The 22,332-nt window shown below is 37.9% G+C and overlaps 3 protein-coding genes across 4 annotated transcripts in view; 2 read left to right on the plus strand and 1 right to left on the minus strand.

The window, feature by feature from the left end:
- Positions 1-1,905: 1,905 nt before the first annotated feature.
- LOC132958829 (growth-regulated protein homolog gamma-like) lies at positions 1,906-3,887 on the plus strand. Its single transcript, XM_061031896.1, has 4 exons — positions 1,906-2,125; positions 2,237-2,345; positions 2,452-2,532; positions 3,284-3,887. The coding sequence occupies exons 1-4, from the start codon at positions 2,065-2,067 to the stop codon at positions 3,363-3,365; spliced, it is 333 nt and encodes a 110-aa protein (XP_060887879.1). The 5' UTR covers positions 1,906-2,064; the 3' UTR covers positions 3,366-3,887.
- A 3,345-nt stretch (positions 3,888-7,232) lies between these two features.
- The window catches only part of cxcl19 (chemokine (C-X-C motif) ligand 19), a 99,007-nt gene continuing 83,907 nt past the window's right edge, over positions 7,233-22,332 (plus strand). Inside the window, exons 1-3 of one of the 2 annotated variants that reach the window (XR_009666840.1) lie at positions 7,233-7,388; positions 8,093-8,228; positions 9,141-9,463. Coding sequence is in view for 1 of the 2 variants with exons in the window: in XM_061031898.1 (XP_060887881.1) it covers positions 7,337-7,388; positions 8,093-8,228; positions 9,141-9,270 (318 nt within the window). In the remaining variant the exon portion in view is untranslated. Of the gene's footprint in view, positions 7,389-8,092; positions 8,229-9,140; positions 9,832-22,332 lie in introns of those variants that run through there. The other variant, XM_061031898.1, reaches the window with a different exon arrangement.
- trmt10b (tRNA methyltransferase 10B) lies at positions 17,147-20,802 on the minus strand. Its single transcript, XM_061031892.1, has 9 exons — positions 20,730-20,802; positions 20,377-20,528; positions 19,960-20,068; positions 18,968-19,101; positions 18,687-18,839; positions 18,257-18,335; positions 17,781-17,848; positions 17,533-17,656; positions 17,147-17,440 (listed from the first exon to the last, which is right to left on the minus strand). The coding sequence occupies exons 1-9, from the start codon at positions 20,764-20,766 to the stop codon at positions 17,322-17,324; spliced, it is 975 nt and encodes a 324-aa protein (XP_060887875.1). The 5' UTR covers positions 20,767-20,802; the 3' UTR covers positions 17,147-17,321.

Here is a 22,332-nt window from a genome sequence, read left to right on the forward strand (position 1 = left end):
GGTCAGTGTGTAGCAGCGTCACTCTCACATCTCTCCACTAATGCATGTCCACAGGTCCTGTTTGTGTACGTGTGTGACAAGCATGTCTCCCATAACAGAGTGTAAAACCAGAATTTCCTCTCTGGGATTCATAAAGTTTAGAAAACTATAAAAAAAAAAAAAAGAATGATTGACAGGTTTGGAGCTGTTAACCCTCCTACACACCGTCTAATGTACATTCACTTGACCTGCAACAGGCAGAATGGATCAAGGTCTGGCACTGAAATATGTTAAAGTTAGACAGCTTGCAGCAGAGTCCTTTCAACATTGTCTTCTGGCTGACATTACCTCTGCATTGCAACATTCTAACACACACACACACACACACACACACTGAAAGTACTTTAAACAACTTTCTTTACTCATTGCAGACACTTTGCTAATTGTTTTGAAACCACTCCATCACTTTTGCAATGGGTCATGTTGAAAATATTTGCAGTTCAGTGTTCCTCTATCAGAGAGGGTCAAAAGATCACAGTTCACATGAAGTAGAAAGGAGGAGTTTCTGATCCAATGTCCAGTCACACAGTGCCTGGATCTCAGTAATGTCAATAGGGATTCTTAAGACAGAAAAGAGAGTTTTTATACATAATACATTTTAATCATGACATGACAGGCTGATTGTTGATTGTTTGAAAATGTTAGATATCGACAGCCATTCAAATATGGCGACTTTTTTTGTTTATTCAAAGGCAAGAAACATCATGCAAAGAATAAACTCATTCCACATTGAAATTTCAGACTCTTAAGTGTTCGCCTTGTGAGGCTTCTTTAAAAAAGCCTGATACTTTATATTGTGAAATATAACAATACGTATGCACAATCATGCATTGCACAAGACAGATGATGTGTGTTAAAAGTGAAATACAGAAGTGACAAGTGAAAGTGCTGTGATAGCTATCAGGATCCCTTTAACAACTTGACTCATGTTAAGAACATATTGAGTCCTGGCAAAGGGAGGATATCTGAGAGGAAATTAATCAGTCTTTTGTATCTTTGGTTTCAGCCGATATGAGTCTTTGTAATGCATGCTGCATGAGTGGTACTGTAGACCACCAGAAAGCAGCAGAGGGGGTTCATCTTGTTTATTGTCTATTGTGGAGGTGATACTGGAAATGAAACCCAGTCTCTCTTTGTGTGCATCTTAATACAGAGGTTCCTTAATACAGAGGGGGGGGGGGGGGGGGGGGGGCGCGAGATGCCTTCTAAAAACACATAAAGTTTAAAAATGATTCAGAATGGTGTACATTATTGTAAAATGTGTCACCATGTGAGAATTCTGCTGAAATGAAAGAAGCTTGTGAAAATGTCGAGTCTGAACATGACTGTCGGCAACAATGTAGGAGTCTGCCGCTCTTAATTAATAAACACACAGAACACATATATTTATTTTAAGGTATATACATTAAATGCTTTAAACACCTCCAGGAACAGTAGGGGGGTCCCTGGTCTCTAGCAGTTATTTTGGGGGTCCAGAGCTAAAAGAGGTCCCTGGTCTTAATAATGTACGTCTCTACCTGAGAGAAACAGCTCTCAATCTGAAAGGGGCACGAGCTAGATGTGTAATTTCAGAGCAGAGAAAGTGAACACTGGGGTAAGTTTAAAAAATACTCTATGGATAGAGCCAAAGGAATGTCTGAGTGCTACTTTAATGGACACTTTATCGGCTAACAAATATAATGGGGGATTTATTGACGCAACAACGGAGTTCAAAGGTCTAGTGGCTCAAGAAAGATAACAGCCACCAGTGAATCGAAGGATGTCTCAAGCCAGCTTTCAGGAAGTCTTTATAAGGAAGTGGCAGCTGAAGAGAGTTCCATGGAAATTGGAAACATTTCAAAAGTTGGATGATTGTGGGAAAAAAAAACTATTCACTTCTCTGGAATCAGCACTCCTCTTCAGTGTGAGAGTATAAAAAAGAGGTCCCGCTAACATGGGGTTCACAGTCTAGCAGGCTCAGGCAGCACGTGGAGGGAAGAAGAAGAGTTTGAAGAGGAGGAAATCGCTGCAAAACTAAATCTCAAAATGAAAACTGCAATCTTCTGCTTGGTTTTCCTGGCCTGCGCTTCCATTTGCTTTTCAACACGTAAGTCTGCTAACTAAAAGGATTGCATGAACCTAACATATCTTAAAAAATAAACCATGATACCGCAGCTGTTTCGTATGTCGTTGACACTGTCCCCCTTCATTTTTCCAGTTATATTGGATTGCCGGTGCTTAGGGTACCACAAGAACGTACGAGTTCATCGCATTGCTGATGTCGAAGTTCTTGAACCTAATCCATACTGCAATAAAAAAGAAGTCATGTAAGTTCAAATACTTCTCTTTTAAATGTATGCATAATGTTGATTTTTCAGTGCGAGTACTTTACAAGTGCTTTTTTTTCTTCTTCTTCTTCTTCTTCTCCCACAGTGTCAAACTGACAACCGGCGGCTCACTTTGTCTCAACCCCTCATCAGAGTTCACCAAACGCGTCCTCAAAGTCGTACAAATGTAAGTCCAAAAGAAAAAGCTGTTTTTACATTCTGGGCTTTCGTCGTCCTTTCCACGGAGCAAGAACCGGTGTGCAAGTGTGACAGCAGTAATGCACGATATGCACAGATAGATATGCCAAGGAAACGTGTGTGATGGTCCCATCCATACAGGTTGAACCCTGGCAATGATGCAACACAGTTATGGACAATCCCCGCTTGTGTTTAGCCAGAAATCCTAACATGTTTTGAAAATGCAACAGCAGAAAATCACCGTAATTTGTCTTCAAATGTAGAAGGTAAAATCAGAAAATGAAAAGTAGAAATCCTATTGAAGTACACAAAGTCTGCAGACAAAGTTGATGTTGTGTGTTTCTCTTACATCGGTGATTTCTCTGGTTTTAGTACCACATTAGGGACTCAAAGGTAAACAAAAAGATGATTGTTCCCATCGAGACCCGGCTAAGACCGTCAGCAGCAAGAACATAAAGTAACAGAGACAATAGGAGACATTAAACAAACACTAAAATGTGCGTTAAGAAGAAATGCTGGCAATGCATGGTATGATCAATTTTCTGAATTGTATCCAATCAATTCACTTTGCTTGTAAATTGTTCAAGAATTTAAGAAAATGCATGCTATGTGTAATCTGTGGAGAGAAGTTAGAAATGGCTAAAGCTTCCGTTTAAGGGGCAAAAGGAGAATCATTTCAGAAATCACTTTTTCTAAAGGCTCGATATGGAAATGATGAACATAATATGTTTTCTTCACAGGTCGGCATTTCGTAGGAAGAACACGGCTGGCCAAACAGCAACCCCTGCGTCCTCCACAGAAAAGCCAACAGCGCGATCTTAAACTGTTCTTATTAACGATCCAATGGAAGCGAGGTATATCTGTTAATAAGAAGACAACTTCAAAAGTAAGAGTCACTAAAGTACGTGACTACGAAACCTTGAAGGATTCATTTTTCTATATGTACTTTTTTTTTTGTATAAGCAAACTGGCAGCTGGTAGTAAAAAAATGTAAAATAGCATAAAACACTGTCTTAACATGCAGTCAACATTTCACAGTGATGGAATACAATGTTTTTAAATCAAAACACATTGTAACATATTTCAATTTAATTGTGTTTTCCATTGATTCTTTTCTATGGCAGATGATTGAAATGGGATTTGATGTGATCTTGGATTTTGGTGGTTTTCATTTAAAAGCATTCCTATAACAAACACATCTGTACCAACTTGCACATATATGTATCTAACTGTATTTTTGTCTTGTTGATTTTATTTTATTCTAATCATGACTGTGAAAGTGACATTGTTGATGAGCAGCTGCAATATTATAACAATAAATATGGCATCATAAAAAAAAAAAAATGAATATTTGACTTTTTATTGACTGGTGTGTGCATGACTGGTTGATTTGTATTTTACTGTTGCAATCATCTGTCCAGGGACAACAGATGGAAATAATGCTAAAATTCCCACAGTCGACATGCTAACATACGCTAAGCCAGGGGTGTCCAAAGTTTTTTTAGTGAGGGCCAAATACAAAAAAATTAATTTGGGGCCGGGCCACACACTAGAGGTGACATATTAACACATGAATACTGTGTGTATTTCTAACTCACTTATAATCTGAAGAACATTGCACTCAGTGGGAGCAGTGATGCTGTCCTTTGGATTGAAGGATGGCTGACATGTCTTGAGTAAGTTTGGTGGTTGAGACACGAAGGACTTCACAGAGATGGCTATCAGTCATTCTGGTTCTCAGTCTGCTTTTGTTATGATTTAACAGAGAAAATGTTTGTTCACATATGTATGTTGAGCCGAACAAGCTCATCATTCTTTTTGCGTGGCGTCTCATCAGAGGAAACTTGGCATTATCCAAACTCTGATAGAAGTCAGGGAGGGAGAGAAGCTGATGTTGACTCTTCAGAGAATCATCACATTGCATTTCAATCAGTTCTAACTGCAGACTCTCTTCCACTTCTTTTGCATCCACCAGAAAGGGGGTCGAGAACAGCTTGATTTCTTTTTCAATGATAGAAAAATCTTGGAAACGCTGGTTGAATTCTGTCAGGAGAGATGTAATCACAGACACATATTTCTCCTTTTTAGCAGAAAGGTCGGCCTTTGGAATAGCAGACTTGATTTCAGACAGCGCAGGGAAGTGTGCAGCATTAAAGCTTCGTAGTTGTGACTCAAACAGGCGGAGCTTTACACAGAAGGCTTTCATGTGCGCATACAGGTGAGGCACCAGCTGTTCTTTGCCTTGTAGGTTCTTGTTCAGTGTATTCAGATGATGAGTAAGATCAACTAAAAAAGCCAGGTCTGACAGCCACAGAGGGTCACTCAGTTCATGAAGAGGTCGGCCCTTTTCTTTCAAAAACTGGTCGATTTCTGATCTCAGCGAGTAAAACCGCTGCAGCACAGAGCCGCGGCTGAGCCAGCGCACATCAGAGTGGTAGAGTACATCCCCGTATTCCGCATCCACGTCAGATAGGAAAGCTTGAAATTCTCTGTGGTACAGTCCTCTAGCGCGAATTATGTTGACAGTTTTCACAACAGTGTTCATCACATCGCCCAGCTGGACAATCTTGGCACACAGTGCTTCTTGGCGGATTATACAGTGCATCCTAACAGCCTCACCTCCGCTCTCTTTTACCTTGGCGCACACCATCGATGCCATTCCTTTGCGCTCGCCGGTCATGGCCGGAGCTCCATCCGTTGTTACTCCACAGAGCTTGTCCCATTTAAGCCCCATCTTTACCCGTCGTTGTGCCTTTTAGGCTCATCATATCAAGCAGCTCCTCCGTACAGCAAAAATTATTATCCACTCCCCGCAAAAAAATTAATAGCTGCGCGGTGTCTGTGGCATCTGTGCTCTCATCGCATGCTATCGAGTAAAAATCAAAAGCACACGCTTTGTCTTTCAGCTGAAGTTTCAAGTTGGCTGACAAGTCCTCGATTCTCCGCACCACTGTATTTCTGGACAAGCTCACGTTTTTGAAATCCTGCACTTTTTCCGGGCACATTATTTCTGTGACTTTGATGAGGCACTGCTTTATGAAATCGCCGTCTGAGAACGGTTTGCCGTGCTGGGCAATAAGTTTAGCCACTTCATAGCTTGCTGTTGTGGCGTTTTCCTGTATTTTGTTTGCACGAAAAAAAAGCTGTTGTTGAGCTTGCCGGCTAGCTGCCATTTGCTTGACTTTCTGTGTTCGTTCGGCACCAGCGTACAATGTGTAGCTCTGATGTTTGGTCTCATAGTGCCGACGGACATTATACTCTTTCATCACAGCAACATCTTCCTTGCAAATCAAACAGACACACTTTCCATTGACTTCTTTGAAGAAGTATTCATTTTCCCACCGTGTTTGAAATCTCCTACACTCACTAACTATTTTTGCGCTTCTTCGGTGCTGCCATTTCCGGTATAAGTTTTTCTTTGCTTAATTTTGTTTAGTGGAGAAGCACCGTTTCTGGGGCTGGCTCCATCTAGTGTTGAAACTTAGAAGTGCAACAGAGTTGAGCTCTAGCTTCTTGTACGGGCCATATTCAATTATATTTTCAGAATTTGCTGCGGGCCAATAAAAACTGGACCGCGGGCCGCAGTTGGCCCGCGGGCCGTAGTTTGGACACCCCTGCGCTAAGCAGTTATGTTTAGCATGCTTACAAAGGCTGCACTGTTCACAATCCTGGTTTAGTGTCAAACAAAGATGTTTTCAAAGAATTCTGCACAGTCATGGTCTAAAATATTATTTTATTTGTGGTCTTGAGGTTTTGCATGATGACCCATATTTATGACCCAAACGTCTGAAAAAGACACATGCCTCTCATCATGAGGAAGCGATATTTCTCAAGTCAAGTCTGAATGTGGTTTGTCAGGGAAAATACGATCTTTGCCACTTATCATATAACATGTCACATGCTGGACAAAAAAAAAACAATGACCCCCAAAAAAAGACATATTCTTGGATCACAAATCTCAACAACAAGTAACCACATTTGGTATAATGATTGCCTGATCGTGTGTGTTACTGTGTTATGGATAAAGTGTATAGCCTATAAAGCTAGAATAGATATTTTATTGTCATGACATTCATTAACAAACATTACAAAGACAACCAGATAGCATTAAAAGCACAACAAACGCTGTGGTCTAAAAATCAAAGCCAACATAAAACTTGAATTAAAGCCATTTTGTGGCCTCTAAAGGCCTTCCAACACAGGTCGCTTCAAATGAAGCAGAGAAAAAAATAACAGCTGTGTAGCGAGCACACCCATGGTTTGTTTGAACAGTTGGCTGAACTGAAATGTTAAAAAGTTCAAACAGGCCCACAAGGCAACATGTCATGTCATGTATTCTAGGTTATAGTATTAAAACTGCGCTTGTGTACTCAGCCGCATGATCACTCCGATCAATTTCCTCTTTTTTTTGGCCGAGTCAGGAAAAACAAAGTCGAGTACTTCTGCAGCAATATGACAGGCAATAAATGATATGCTGTTGTCTGACTGTACGTCCAGACACAGTCCGTCTTCTGTGCCTTATGTTTGCGGCCGCAAGCGCACCGGTCTGTCCCCGAATCCACCGTCCCATGACTACCTCCTGCTGCACATGTGAACGTACCAAAGTGAAACCAACACACACGCGCACGCACACACACACGCAAAAGGTTTTTTCTGAAATGATCACACAGTTAAGGAGCACATGACCACTGTATGTATAAATAAAGGAATGCAAGGCTGTATGATAACAGTCCAAACTGCTCTAAGGTTTCCGTCTGAGTTAAAGAAGTGAACAAACAGCTGCTGTGAACAACATGAAGCTCTGCATCCTGCTGGTGCTCGGGACCCTGACTGTCCTCGTTAACGGTAAGAGCGCAGCTACACCGTGAGAAATGCTCTTTGTAACCACACAGGTCTTTCAACCGTAGCCTATCTGATGTCACTGTAGACATGGCTGCAGGCTCCTTCAGCGGTGTTCTAATAATTGATTGATGTGGGTGATCCAACACTGTTTTGCAATCGTAAAAGAAATAATTAATTAATTATTCTTTTATTCCTGCCTCTGTGTCATCTACTTGGTCGAGCTCGTGGTGAAGCTGAATTTTGTAGGACATTTGTGTGCAAAGCTATAATGGGAGGACGCCTTAATTTACACAACAGTGGAAATATCCTGCAAATTCTAGTTAATGTGCAAAAAAAAAAAAAAAAAAAAGAAAGAAAAGGATGAGTGTGGCCATTACATGAATGTCGCAATGTTGAGGATTATGGCTGTGATGACAGTATCGCCAGTTAGAAAGTGGAGTTGTACATTATTACCACACACACACACACACACACACACACACACACCTCATGACTGATATCATCCATTTCAAAATGAAGTTCTGAGTAAAAGCAATCAGGGACCTGGGGGTGGGGTTTGAACTTGATGTTGAAGAAACATTGAAAAAAAACCCACAACCTTGCAATAACTTTTTATGTCGTGCAGATTGTGCAGAGACGTCAGAGACGTGAGCAGTATGTAAACCGTGTGAAATATGTATTCTGACTGAGTGCTATGCCGGTCACAGGTATGCCGCCAATCAGCAGGGACTACAACACACACTGTCGGTGCCCCCAGGTGGAGTCGAGGATCATCCCTCCAGACAACCTGAGGAGCATCAAGCTCGTCCCCGAAGGTCCACACTGCCCCGAGACAGAAGTCATGTAAGTTTGAACCTAACCCTTACTTACATTACACGTTGAAACTAAATCTGTGAGAAACGGCAAAAGGACCCCGAGCAAACAGGTTAGCGCTGATGTCTTTATTTTCTGAGAATTTTCTGAGTAAGAGATTCGTGTTACAAGCAGATGAATCAAACACTCACGTTGTGTCTTTGGTAGTGCTGCTGGGAAGTTTTTATTTCCATGAGGAGAAGGAGAAATTGCCGGTCCAATCCATCCGCCCTCCCCTCCCCACATGCTCTCTATTTAAATTGCATCAATTTATCAGGAAAAGGCAAAAATCCCCCAAAAAAAGGCATCATAAAAAACTGAACTTGATAAATTGATAAAATGACAAAAATAATTAATATGCACTCACTGCCTGTGGAGAACCTCAAAGATGTCCATCTGATTGAAATGGGAATGAAATAGAGATTGCTGCTGTCACTGAATTGTCCTTTGGGATGAATAAAGCTGTCTCAGTCTGAGTGTTAATGGGCCGTTAAACCTCAGATAACCTCGGTTATCTGCAGCTTTTTTGAGATCATTAAATGCGAAACTGCAGTCATGCTCCTTAAAGGGGCTTTTCGCTTCTTCTAATTCTGTAAAGCTGCTGTTAGGAACTTCTGGTACTGCAGGTGTCGATTCCGGCAACCCTTGTAGTCGAAGCATCCCCAACCTGCGGCGGCGGATTCAGACAAAGACATCTGTTAGTCCGATAACCGTGCACACATATCTACTCTTTTAATCTATTTTGTCACTTAAGTTCTGTATTTAAATTGACACTTTATATTTTTGGTTTACATGTTTGGTCTTCTTTGGTTTGCTGCTCTGTGTGCCGTTGAATTGCCCCCCCGGAGACAAATAACGTTTTTTGATTTTGAAGTTCAAGTTTTTTTTTGTTTCTTTAACCAGAGCTGGACTCGTGAGCGGGGAGAAAGTTTGCCTGAACCCTAATTCCTCCTGGGTGAAGAAGCTGATCCACTATGTTCTTGAGAAACAGCTACACCAGCAGGGTGTGGCCGTTCCTAAGAACAGAGCATAGAGTCTCATCCAAGTAAAAACAAATGTAGCAAGGAAGTCCAAAACTGAATCTCTCCGCAACCATGAGCCATGCTGTCTTACTTTAATAATACATGAAACCAAATGTAACCCTGAACGCAAAATGATTTAAGTTTTTCTCTATCGTTTGTTTTGTTACAGCTCCTTTATCTTAAAGAAAAGTATTTTTTAACCAAGTATTTTGTACAACATGCCAGCTAACATGAATTCTGTAGTTCATATTCTTTACATGCAGACAGCTGTGTTGTAATGAAGGAAGTAAAGGTGATGTGAGCTGACATGTTAAAAGTGTTGGTCTATGTGTGCCTATGGTATTTAATCATGCGTGTTGATATATAATGTGTGCTTTGAAATGTAAAATCATTGTGACGTGTAGAACGTTGTAGTCGTGTGATTCTGAGAGCAGATACATGTAGCATTTTATATTCCTGTAAGAAACTATTCAAGTGTTATCTAGCAAAAAAAAAAAAGGGATGACTTCCTCTGAGTGGTCCCTCGTGAAAAATTCTAAAAGGTCTAATAAAAATTTTGTTTAACAAGAAAACTTTCCTTATGGTCATTTTTACAAAGCCTACATTATCTGTACATGTTCTCTTGAGTACGCTGCTGCAGGGCTGTCAGTCGTACAGATCAGTTTAACTTTATTGTCACATCGCAAAAGAAGTTCTATTCCACCCCATTTATCTTATTTTTATTGAACCAGGTAATTAATCGTGATCATGTCGAGAGTTGGTTACTGAAGTTAATGGATGAACTTCATATTCCCCTTTTCTACAAAAAGTATTCATTCAAAATCAAGGATTTCTGGATTAGTTAGCCAAAGATCAATCCTAGATCTTGGGTCTTCCATTGGGCTTCATCGTTCATCGTATTGTGTTGTGTTTGGGTTTTTCTCTCTTCATACATCAATAAAAGAGTTACTGTCAATGAAGTCCTTCATCAATCTGTTGTGGTGGAAATCATTAAAATTAGATGGACATCTGTCCAACCCACTCGCCTGGCACTATATTAAAATCTCCACTTGTCCTCACTCCAATCCGGGAAGTCGCCCGGGGCGGTTTTTTTAAACACTAAAAGGTAAGATCAATAAATTATGACTTAAGAGTTTTCAATACATCTATTGAGGACTATGTTCACATAATACATGATTTTCTCAGGTGTACAATACGATAGCAATTCTGACCACCACTGCTTGATTGGGGGAGGGGTTTCAGATTTCCAGTGGCTTAAAATGCATTTTTTTTTGCTGCAGTCATAGCCAGTAGGATAAGTTTCTTTTCATGATCGTCAAATTTTATCAGCACTGTAGCATCGCCCAGAATAGCCATGCGGGGGGGGGGGGGGTTTGGGGTCAGCTCTTTCAAAAATATTTTGGAAAGTTGGTCAAATATAAAGTTCCAGTAATCATTCAGTCTTTCACATTTCCAAAACACATGTATTAGATCCCCTGTTTGATTGTTGCACCTAGGGCAGCAGGGAGATGTCTCCTGACTGAACTGATAATGTGGTGTGTAATATATCCTACGAAAGATGTTAAATTGGATTAATCTGTGTTTTGTATTAGTTAGGGTTTTTTTGAGTCTTCTGAAGTAGGGACTGCTGTTCATGCATTGAGTATTCATACTGAATGTTGTTTCCCCATTTATTCTGGAGTTGGATCATCCTATCATCTTTCATCATGTTCGTTATTTAATACTGCGTATAATTTAGATATGAGGCCCTTCTGGGTGCTGGTAGTCCTAAACATTTTCACTATCGATGTTTCTGCAATATAGGGGAAGCTGGGGGTTTTAATTTTTGACCCAGTTCCTTATTTGCAAGTATTTATAGAAATTATTAGGTGGTATGTCAAATTGAGGTAGTTAAAATCTGCGAAAACATTTTGATTGCACAGATCTCCGATCTCTTCAATTCCCTTAAGTTTCCAGTCCTCGATGATTCTGTCTCCGATGTCTTTAGGGACAAGTGGATTGTTCCACAGGGGTGTGCTCTTCACCAAGGTGTTCTGAGACCCTGTAAGTTTAAATGTTTCTTTCCAGCACTTCAATGTGTGATTCATGACCCGGTTTGTAGTAACAGCTTTGAGGTTTTTGACGGTTTCAATAAAAGGTATTAAATATAATGGGGTAGGATGCGTTATATGCTTTTCCAATTTGGTCCATCCGGGGGTGGATGCTTTCTCACTGTTAAGCTGGCACCAGATGTTGCGAGATTAGCTGGCCAGGTAATATAACCTGAAATTAGATAGGTTCAAACCGCCTGTTTACCTGTTTAATGGAGCTTGCAATGATAAGAACTTAATTCTGGCACATTTTTGAGAAAACGGCAGTTTATACCTGTTTTGTTCCGTCCCAGGAGACCTGTTGAAACATGTTGTGACATTCGATTACTGCCATGAGGAAAAAAATAATGCAATCTCTGAGTCTCTAGCCTTTGTACTCTTTTTTAAGCAATATTATTATGAACGTAGATAGTGATCAAGATTGCCAGCGAGCCGTCTAAATTTACAACTACCGGCATCCGGTGACTGTTGTTGTCATGTTTGGATGTCACAACACCAACCGTCCCGGTGAAACATGTTGTGACATTTGATTGCTGCCATGAGGAAAAAGATAATGCCATCTCTGAGTCTCTTGTAGAAATATGCACAGCGCCTTTGGTCCTTTACAAAAATGAGGAAGTTGCTTTTCACTTTGTGTTATCGTTAAGACCTCTGGCATTCAAAGAAGAAAAAGAAATCTGACTTTTAATAAAACTGGAAATTATATAAAGTTCTGTTTTTTACTGCTAGTTTGTTTTGAACAAGTAAAAAGAGCCAACCTCTTTATAGTGTGCTGAACTACGAGTTTCCTCTGGAACAAAACATCCCATCTTAATCGTTAAAGCCCCGTTTCCACCAAGCAGTTCAGTTCGGTTCGTCACGGTGCGGCACGCATTTTGTGGCGTTTCCACTATCAAAAGTCGGGAAAGGTCCCCAAATTACCTACTTTTTGCTACCCTTCTGTTGGGGTGCCAAGTCTACCGATCCGACCCTGAAAGCTGGAGCTAAACACTGCAGTCCGTTGATTGGTCGAAAAGAATCGTCACTTCCTGTGCGACAGCGGTAATAAAGGACGGCTGTATTTTTCCTCGCGGCACACGGCCTCGTCTGAAACAAAGCTTCATCGTGTTTCGTAACAAAGAACCACGAGCCAATGAGAAAGACCGCGAATTGCTGGATGTCCTCCACTGTTGCTCTTTGTTTACTGTGTCTTCTTCTTCGTTGAGCTTATTAGCCGGGTATACTGTGTCACGCTATTACGTAGCCGACGCGGCTATCGCTCGTCCGGCTCACACGCCGCCTAGCAAAAAAAAAAGAGTACGGTAACTACGGTTGGCTGTGGAAACGCAAACAGGATCAGGCTTTACCAAACCAAACCGTACCAATCTGTACTGATCCATACCGGACCGCTCGGTGGAAACGGCGCTCAGGATTACGTGCCAATTTTCAGTTTTTCTCCACGTAGAATCATTGGCCGTTGATAAAACCCAATGAACCTCTAAAGTATCTTGATTTTAACTACCCTCTGAAGAAAGAAAGAAAGAAACTGACCAATCAAGAAGCGCGGACAACACAGCAGTCGTCAGATTCCAAACTTTGATTCTTTTACCGCCTATGTTTCACAAAGCTAACGGATTTTTAAAGAAAAAATAATTAACAATGCATCCTTCAGTGTCGCAGTGTCCTTCAGTTGCAGACATGTGTTTTCTATTTTGTTGTAGGACTAATATCACTTCCTCAGATTTTCAAAAGAGCTTCATCATCTCTTCCAGCGAACGTAGCTCATGCTCAAGTGTCAAACAAACAGACGATAACGGGGCAGGGGCGTGTCCCTGATGACCTCACCCACAATCAATAACAATGTTATCGTCCTGTAAGTCGGCCAAACTAAACCTATTCCAACTTGCAAAACATCAAACACAAGTAATTAATGCCAGTAAAAGCTCTGACACATCACTGTACCTTGTACCTGGTCGGCCCTCTGGCTATGCGGAGGCTCACATTTAGGTACTCCGCCCCGTCTTCTAGGAACACACTACAGGCTGACTTGCGTCTGAGTGATGTCACCAGAGGCGTAAAGAGTACTAATATATTCTACTCAAGTAAAAGTACTGTTACTTAAATGAAATTTTACTTAAGTACAAGTAAAAGTACCAGTTTAAAAATGAACTCAAGTGAAAGTAAAAAGTAACTTGTTTAAAATGTACTTTAAGTAAAAGTTACTTAGTTACTTTTTTTTAACTCGTGTGTCGTGAAAAAGGACGAGAGGATTTTAATCTCAAAGTTTTTTTTAATTAAAGGCAAAGTTTATCTTTTCAGATAAACATTTTATTTTCTACCCCCATTGACAAAAACAAAATATAAATAATGGATATTCAAGGCTTATATGTTCAAGTAATCAGCTGTTTTATGAAGGGAAATGTTTAAACTATTTAAGAAAATACTAAAGGGGTCTTTGTCTCAATCATAAACAGTGTAAAGAGTATTTTAGTGTTTTTAGTTTTGTTATTCTTAGTCTCAAAGGCTGATTCAGCTGCAACTAAACCTGAGATGAAAGATAATCCATTTATTGTTTTAAAAATGAGCCTTTATGAGATTATATTAGATGTTTTAGTCATTGTTTGTTTACCTATTAGCTACTGAAGCTTCTAACTGAATCTGTTTGAAGTATTTATTTTGTGATGAGACATCAGTTTATAAACACCTTCAACAGGTAGACCCACAGTAGTGGAGGAGCTTATCCGTGCAGCACTAGCTGAAGTGGCACCGAGCCATGAAAAGGGTCTCTCTGCCTCTCTCTCTCTCTCTCTCTCTCTCTCTCTCTCTCTCTCTCTCTGTCTGTCATCCGGAGCGATGCGGGAAAATCACTCACAGCAGGCCTATTTTTTTTAACTCAGTAACGGCTGTGATTTAAAATGCAGCGAATTACAAAACTTAACAGAAAACCTACTTAAGCAAAAGTAAAAGTACAGATTTTAAAAACAACTTAAAAAGTAGTAAGTACACCAAAAAACTACTCAATTACAGCAACGCGAGTAAATGTAATTTGTTACTTTACACCTCTGGATCTCACTATAGTGGAATTTGAAGGGACGCTGAAAGAGCACAAATTTAAATCAATTGGGAGTTGTCGATGTTAAAAGCCCTGCATTGGACACCTGACTTGACTTTTCTTTTTTGTGTATATTGGCCATGCATCTACTTTGTGTTTCTGATGTCTGTTACTTCGATGTTTGTCATTATTTTATTTGCCACTGATGTACCCAGGTCACTCTTGGGTACAAAAGAGATTACAAAATCTCAACGAGACCACCTGGTAAAATAAAGGTGAAATAAAAAAATAGAAATAATAACAACAAGGTGAAAGGAGTACAGAGTATTAATCAGCATCATCATGGGGATATAATCATGTTCCAATATAATCTGTTTGTTTTTATTCATGTGCAAGATCAGCCTGTAAGATTAAAAGGCTCTTGAAAATAGTGTTTCACTCCATGCAAGTGGGATCAAAAAGTCTCTTTAGGGGGTCTTGTACATTATTTCCCCCAGATTCTCAAACCTCCAGTTAAGAAGTTCAAATGAAGTTTTTTTGCAGCTCACACAATCAATTTAAAGTGTGGTACAGAGTAATCACACAAGTTAAAACCTTCACAGACAGCATTATATAGTCACACTAAAACGAGGCACTGATGGCCTAGCGGTTAGGTCGTACCTCTTGTACAGAGGCTGCAGTCCAGGGATGCAGGTGGTCTGGGTTCAAGTCCGACCTGCGCAGACTGGTTTAATCAGAGAATATAGTTAACACCAGATTTAATTTGAAGTACGTTATTACAGATATCTATAAAGTCTCTCTTATTGTTGCATCATCACTTTTAATGAGTTGCATGATTTAAAAGAAAATACTTTAAACGTCATTAAATTAGAAATCAGGACTGAGCTACAAAGCTTTCTTTACCCACCCCTAAACAAGTCTTTATTTTCTTTAGATCTATTTATATGATTAATAAAACTAAGCATTAAAGCTAATAGACACAAACCTTCTTTATACCGTGGTCTACGTGAATACTCGATTCTGATTGGCTGAAGGGTGTCCATTAACTTTTGAGATATGGACACCTATGGAAGTAGTTCCAGTTAGTGAATCCACTGCTATCTGTCAGACTGAACGCTTCCATTTGACGTCACTGGAAATAAGATCTTTCAAAAATGAACAAGGAAGGAAGGAAAATATTTGAGGGAGATCGAAGATGAGATCGAAGATGAATATAGATTCTTAAGAAAACATGGCTTCCCTGATAAATGTCATTTTTTTCCCCCAGTAAAACACACCAGATGATTAAAAACAGTTCAAATACTGCGACCTGTAAACATGCGGTAATGTTTGTCACCATTTAATCATTTTAGATTTCTCTCTGGTACAAAACAAGTTTAAAAATAATCAGACTGAACAGAAATAATCAGACTGAACAGAAATAATCAGACTGAACAGAAATAATCAGACTTAACAGAAATAATCAGACTGAACAGAAATAATCAGACTTAACAGAAATAATCAGACTTAACAGAAATAATCAGACTGAACAGAAATAATCAGACTGAACAGAACAGAAATAATCAGACTTAATAATCAGACTGAACAGAAATAATCAGACTGAACAGAACAGAAATAATCAGACTTAACAGAAATAATCAGACTTAATAATCAGACTGAACAGAAATAATCAGACTTAACAGAACAGAAATAATCAGACTGAACAGAAATAATCAGACTTAACAGAAATAATCAGACTGAACAGAAATAATCAGACTTAACAGAACAGAAATAATCAGACTGAACAGAAATAATCAGACTTAACAGAACAGAAATAATCAGACTGAACAGAAATAATCAGACTTAACAGAACAGAAATAATCAGACTGAACAGAAATAATCAGACTTAACAGAACAGAAATAATCAGACTGAACAGAAATAATCAGACTTAACAGAAATAATCAGACTGAACAGAACAGAAATAATCAGACTGAACAGAACAGAAATAATCAGACTTAATAATCAGACTGAACAGAACAGAAATAATCAGACTTAATAATCAGACTGAACAGAATAGAAATAATCAGACTTAATAATCAGACTGAACAGAAATAATCAGACTTAATAATCAGACTTAACAGAAATAATCAGACTGAACAGAAATAATCAGACTTAATAATCAGACTGAACAGAAATAATCAGACTTAATAATCAGACTTAACAGAAATAATCAGACTGAACAGAAATAATCAGACTTAATAATCAGACTGAACAGAAATAATCAGACTTAATAATCAGACTTAACAGAAATAATCAGACTGAACAGAAATAATCAGACTTAATAATCAGACTTAACAGAAATAATCAGACTGAACAGAAATAAACAGACTGAACAGAAATAATCAGACTTAATAATCAGACTTAACAGAAATAATCAGACTTAATAATCAGACTGAACAGAAATAATCAGACTTAATAATCAGACTTAACAGAAATAATCAGACTGAACAGAAATAAACAGACTGAACAGAAATAATCAGACTTAACAGAAATAATCAGACTGAACAGAAATAATCAGACTTAACAGAAATAATCAGACTGAACAGAAATAATCAGACTTAACAGAAATAATCAGACTTAACAGAAATAATCAGACTTAACAGAAATAATCAGACTTAACAGAAATAATCAGACTTAACAGAAATAATCAGACTTAATAATCAGACTTAACAGAAATAATCAGACTGAACAGAAATAAACAGACTGAACAGAAATAATCAGACTTAACAGAAATAATCAGACTGAACAGAAATAATCAGACTTAACAGAAATAATCAGACTTAACAGAAATAATCAGACTTAACAGAAACCTGAGGAAAATACAGGACGTTCTCTGTTTTTTGTTTGTTTTTGTTCTCAGCTGTTTTGTTGTTTGTTTTGATTCTTCGTACGATCGATGATTTACGTCTGTGGTTGAGAATCCTCTGGTATAACAACATAACCTTTCCCCTGGGGGAACCACGCCTGCAGGGCTTCAGTCCAGCTGCCTGTGCTGCAGAAAGTTAACAAGATATCAAACACTGTGGGAGAGAGAGAGAGAGACTGGAATTAATTCAATTTCAAAAAAAAAAAAAAAAAAAATTCTGCCTCACAATTTATAACAGATTTTCACCTTGATTGACAGCGAGGATCTTTGAGTGGAAGTTCTTGCTGTTGTTCTTCTTCACCATGTACTCGTCTATGGGCAGCCTCGCGGTGTGCAGGCTCAGCTCTGTGGCCCTCGAGAAGCTCAACCTCTGGGAAAGCAGAAAGAGCTCTACTTCTCTCTTTTTTACCCAAACTGAAAGGAGGGTTAAGTACAAGCTTTTTATGAAATACGACCGTTCAGTCATCATCACGCCGTGCAGCAATAGTTCATACCTTCTGGATACTTTCATCTACAAGGCCACCCAGGACGTACACCTTATCAGCATCCACTGTTTGTAAAGCTGAAATGAAAGATTATAGAGAGGGGGGGAAAGAAATAGGTTAATGGATTCAACGCACCGTCTTGGCGCTCTAGTTTTATCTCCAGAGCCATATCGACTCTTTAGTCTCCAAACAGTAATACCAACAATAACTTCCTCTGCTGTTAGCTTTTTAACATAATTATATCCTGCCGCTGACTTTTTTTTTTTAAATCATTAACTTACTCTTGTTCAGCTCTACCTGTAGAGGTAAAAGTAGAAGCAGTAATAAAAGTTGTAGTGGAAGAACTTCACGAGCAGTTACGGTCATAATGCGCCCTCTGCTGGTCAAAAAGATGCACTACAATTTTTTTTATTTTTTTTAAAGTATGACGTTTTTGTGACGTCTCTTCTGGAGAAGGAATACTTTCTGAGACGGATCACGCGAACCTTCTTCAGCATCGGGTGTGAGGTAGATGATTGTTTCTGCAGGGAAAAGGTCCTGACAGCTTTCTTCTGTAATGTCCATCTGCAAACAAACAGAAGAAGGGATCCAAAACGTTAAAGTAACCTGAGTGTGTTGGGTCGACATTTACAATCTTCCTGCTCTCGATTGAAGAGAAAGGGTGAAGAAAAACAACAAACTGATTGAAGTTCAGCCTCTCAAACGACGAGTGGATTTCTCAGAAACAGCCTCAAAGTATCTGTTTGTGTTTTACTTTGAGTTCAACAAAATTGCATAAACGCTTTTAAGTGGTTTCAAGTGGAGCTAACGTACATTGTATGCACTGATTTGAAGGGTAAACAAACTCTTAAAATACTCGCCTGCTGGTTAATTCCCTTAGTTTTTTTGTTTTTTTTAAATGTAAACACTATTTACCGTGTAATTCAGGAAGCCGTCGTTCATCCGTATGCACTCCCTGTAGAGACGACTGTCCTCCCTCAGGTCCGTCAGGAAAAGACGAAACGGTCGCGTCGCCTTCTTGTTCGAGCCGTACAGTCTCCTTAACTGACCGGCCAGGCGACTCACCTCCTGACGCACACGCACGGTTCAAAGTTGTTTCAAAAGTTAAGTATCAGATGAAAAGCTATGGGTCAAAAACTGTTCAGCACTCAAAAAGAATAATTGTGTTTGAGATGTACTGACATGTTGAGGCTTACCTTGTCCGACATGCTGTCTGTCATACTCAGGTCAACGCAGAGTTTGAGCCCTGTGAACTGAGCTTCGGCTAAACGCTCTCTGGTGATCGCTTTCATGACCCGTTTGGTGAACTGAGGATTATCTGCGCTTACACCTGAATGTTCAAAAACACAGGAAAGAGAGGAAATCACTTTTACACTACCCTCTACCTTCAAAAAAGGGACATTTGTATCGATCTCAGACACCTAACACATCCAAGGGTGAATTCTGTGTGATCACGGTGGGCACAATAACAGCCTGTCGAGTTTATTTTAAAGACACTGGAAAACATCACAGGCCCCACATGTGAAAGAATGACTGAGACAGCATGTTATGAATGTATGCTGAACAGACTCAGTAACAGAAGGTTGGAGGAGGGGTCGTTCTGGGACTACATAAGGGTGGATGACGTGTCCAAATCATTTTCAATCTCATCCCTGATAGGATCACCATTCAGATGTATTCCTGATTTGAATTGTCTCTGCTGTGACGAGCATTATCTGTAATAATTTTGATGTTTTGATATTTCTATTTATTTTATTTTTTTATTTATTATTAATAATAATATATATTTTTATTATTATTTATTATTAATAATAATATATATATTTTTTATTATTATTTTATTATTTATTATTATTTATTATTAATAATAATATTTTATTGTATTATTATTTATTATTAATAATAATATATATATTTTTTATTATTATTTATTATTAATAATAATATATATTTTTTTTTATTATTATTTTATTATTTATTATTAATAATAATATATATATATATATTTTTTTTCCTCTCTGGCCTGCTGCTGTGGTTTATGTTCACTGGATCTGTGTACTGAAGTCTGCCCATCATGTTTTGTGTAAGCTAAGGGTCGCTATATCCTCGAAACCTAAATGTGTTAATGCCACGTACCACGCCTTTAAAAAGTTCAGTGGACATTTGTTTGTCGTCGCCTCATCTTTACCTGACTCCTGCTCGCGGTTCAGCCTCCTCCTCTGCTTCTCTTCTCTCCTCTTGTTTTTCTTTGCTGCCAGCTGCCTCTCCCAGTTCCTCTGCTTCCTCAATACATTCCTCTATTCATCAAACATACAAACACTAATAACAGTGCAGAACAAGACATCACACATGTATTAATTACCATCGAGAATATCGGGTGTATATATTCCTTAAGGACCTTTTGATCCTGTTCAAAGGCAGTAACACTGTTTTATATGCTGAATGGTTTACAAAGGTTTTTAAGATCATGGGGAAACATGTATTCACTTCCAATCACTCAGTACTTTGATTGCATTTTATGAGTCAATTGTTCTTGTGTGGTTTTTACAATCTACCCAGACCATTACTGCATTTGCATTGAAATAAAAAACTGTATTTTACTTACTGAACATCCTGCATCTTCTCTCCCCGGCCTTCCTTCAGCCACATCAGACTCCACATCTATCTGAAGAAGATCAACTACCTCCGACACTTCATCCAGCTGCATTTCACACTCTTCTGTTTGATGCTCAGATCTACTGTCATCAAATGCATCCCCTTTAAAGCATAAAATGAGTTATTTACATCTGTTAAATGTGCAAACATTTCTGTAGTTTTTTTTTTCTCCAGAGAAAATGAAGATAGCCACACTCGTGTTTGTGGAGGTATTTGAAAGCACCGCCGTTATAAAACCTCATGTTTTACTTAAATCTGCTTAATTATCAAAGTAACATGATGGATTAAGAAGCAGAAACGTACCTGAACTGATAAGTATGAAGACATGTGAGCGGCGCATGTGAATGACGTCAGCGTAAACAAATATGGTAGGGGTGTGTGTACTTGGAGAGAACTATCTATTTCTGTCAGAAGAGGGCAGTGTAATATAACACTCTTTCACATTTTTTTATTTATAGGATACTTTTTTTTTTTTTGCATTTAAAAAAACATTTTCTGATTACAGGGATCTATAAATATTAATGTGATGCATTGCAAATATTTCTAGTGGATTTATTATTATTATTATTATTATTATTATTATTAATAATAATAATAATAAGAATAATAATAATAGTTAGTACATAATAGAATTATTATATAATATACTACAATTCTACAATTCACTTAGCAGACGCTTTTATAATATTATATTATAATATTTATAATATTTATATAATATAATAATATATAATAATATCATAATATAATAATATATAATAATATAATAATATAATAATATAATAATATATAATAATATAATACTATAATAATATTTATATAATATAATAATATAATAATATATAATAATATAATACTATAATAATATGTAAATAATATAATAATACAATACTATAATAATATTTATATAATATAATACTATAATAATATTTAAATAATATAATAATATAATACTATAATAATATTTATATAAAATAATAATATAATAATATATAATATAATATAATTAGTACACTCCTTATATGCAAGTAATATAACGAATACCGTTTTTCAATGAATTCTTGCAAGCATGTATCATACAATTTGGCAAAACCGCGATGTTTCACTCCTCTGTGCTCAGAAAAAAAAAAAAAATACAAAACATGAACGAATAATTAAGTAAAATGTAATACGATCCAGTCTGAATTACGCATGCGCAGAGGAACACCTTTGAAGTAATTCTGCGGTTGGTGAGTAAAAAAACAAGTCGTTTACATCTATTTTTTTAACCTTTCAACGTTCATGTATTGTTAATGTTGAGCTATTTAGCTTATTATGCAGTTAGGAAGTAGTTTCTACAAAACAAATGTTGTGTAAAAGTTCAGTTTGGTCTCTGGTCGTTATTGACTTTTACTATTTTACTATTACTTTGACTTTTGTGTCTAACATTAACGCTAATTAATGTTAATTATCCAGTTAAAACAACTTTCCCTCCGATTTTCTGGTCAAGAAGAAAACGATTTTTAACGATATTTCCACGACATGTGATGGTTCAACCGTGTTACATATACAAAAGTAAACGTATGTATAAGTAAAGTAAAAATGGTGTCAAGGACGAGATGAAATGACCCTGCTGGCTAGAAGAAGAGTGCATGCTTGGTTTTCTTGAACAGAAGTTTTACCTAAATAATATAACCAAGCTTTCTTGTATGGTGCTAGACAAATGATGGCAATTTCTGATTCAAAATTGTTTGCAAAAGTGTGATAATCAAAGATGTTTGTGCTTCTATTATCAATTTAATTCATTTCAAACTGTATTCAGACTTTAATGTACAACTGAAGAGAAGCTGATAATACAATTTTAGTCCTGCAAATTGAATCATAGAAAATATTTCACAAGACAGTTTGGAGAATATTGACTAGCCCT

The sequence above is a fragment of the Labrus mixtus genome, chromosome 23 (assembly GCF_963584025.1).
Source record: "Labrus mixtus chromosome 23, fLabMix1.1, whole genome shotgun sequence".
Classification (NCBI taxonomy): Eukaryota; Metazoa; Chordata; class Actinopteri; order Labriformes; family Labridae; genus Labrus; species Labrus mixtus.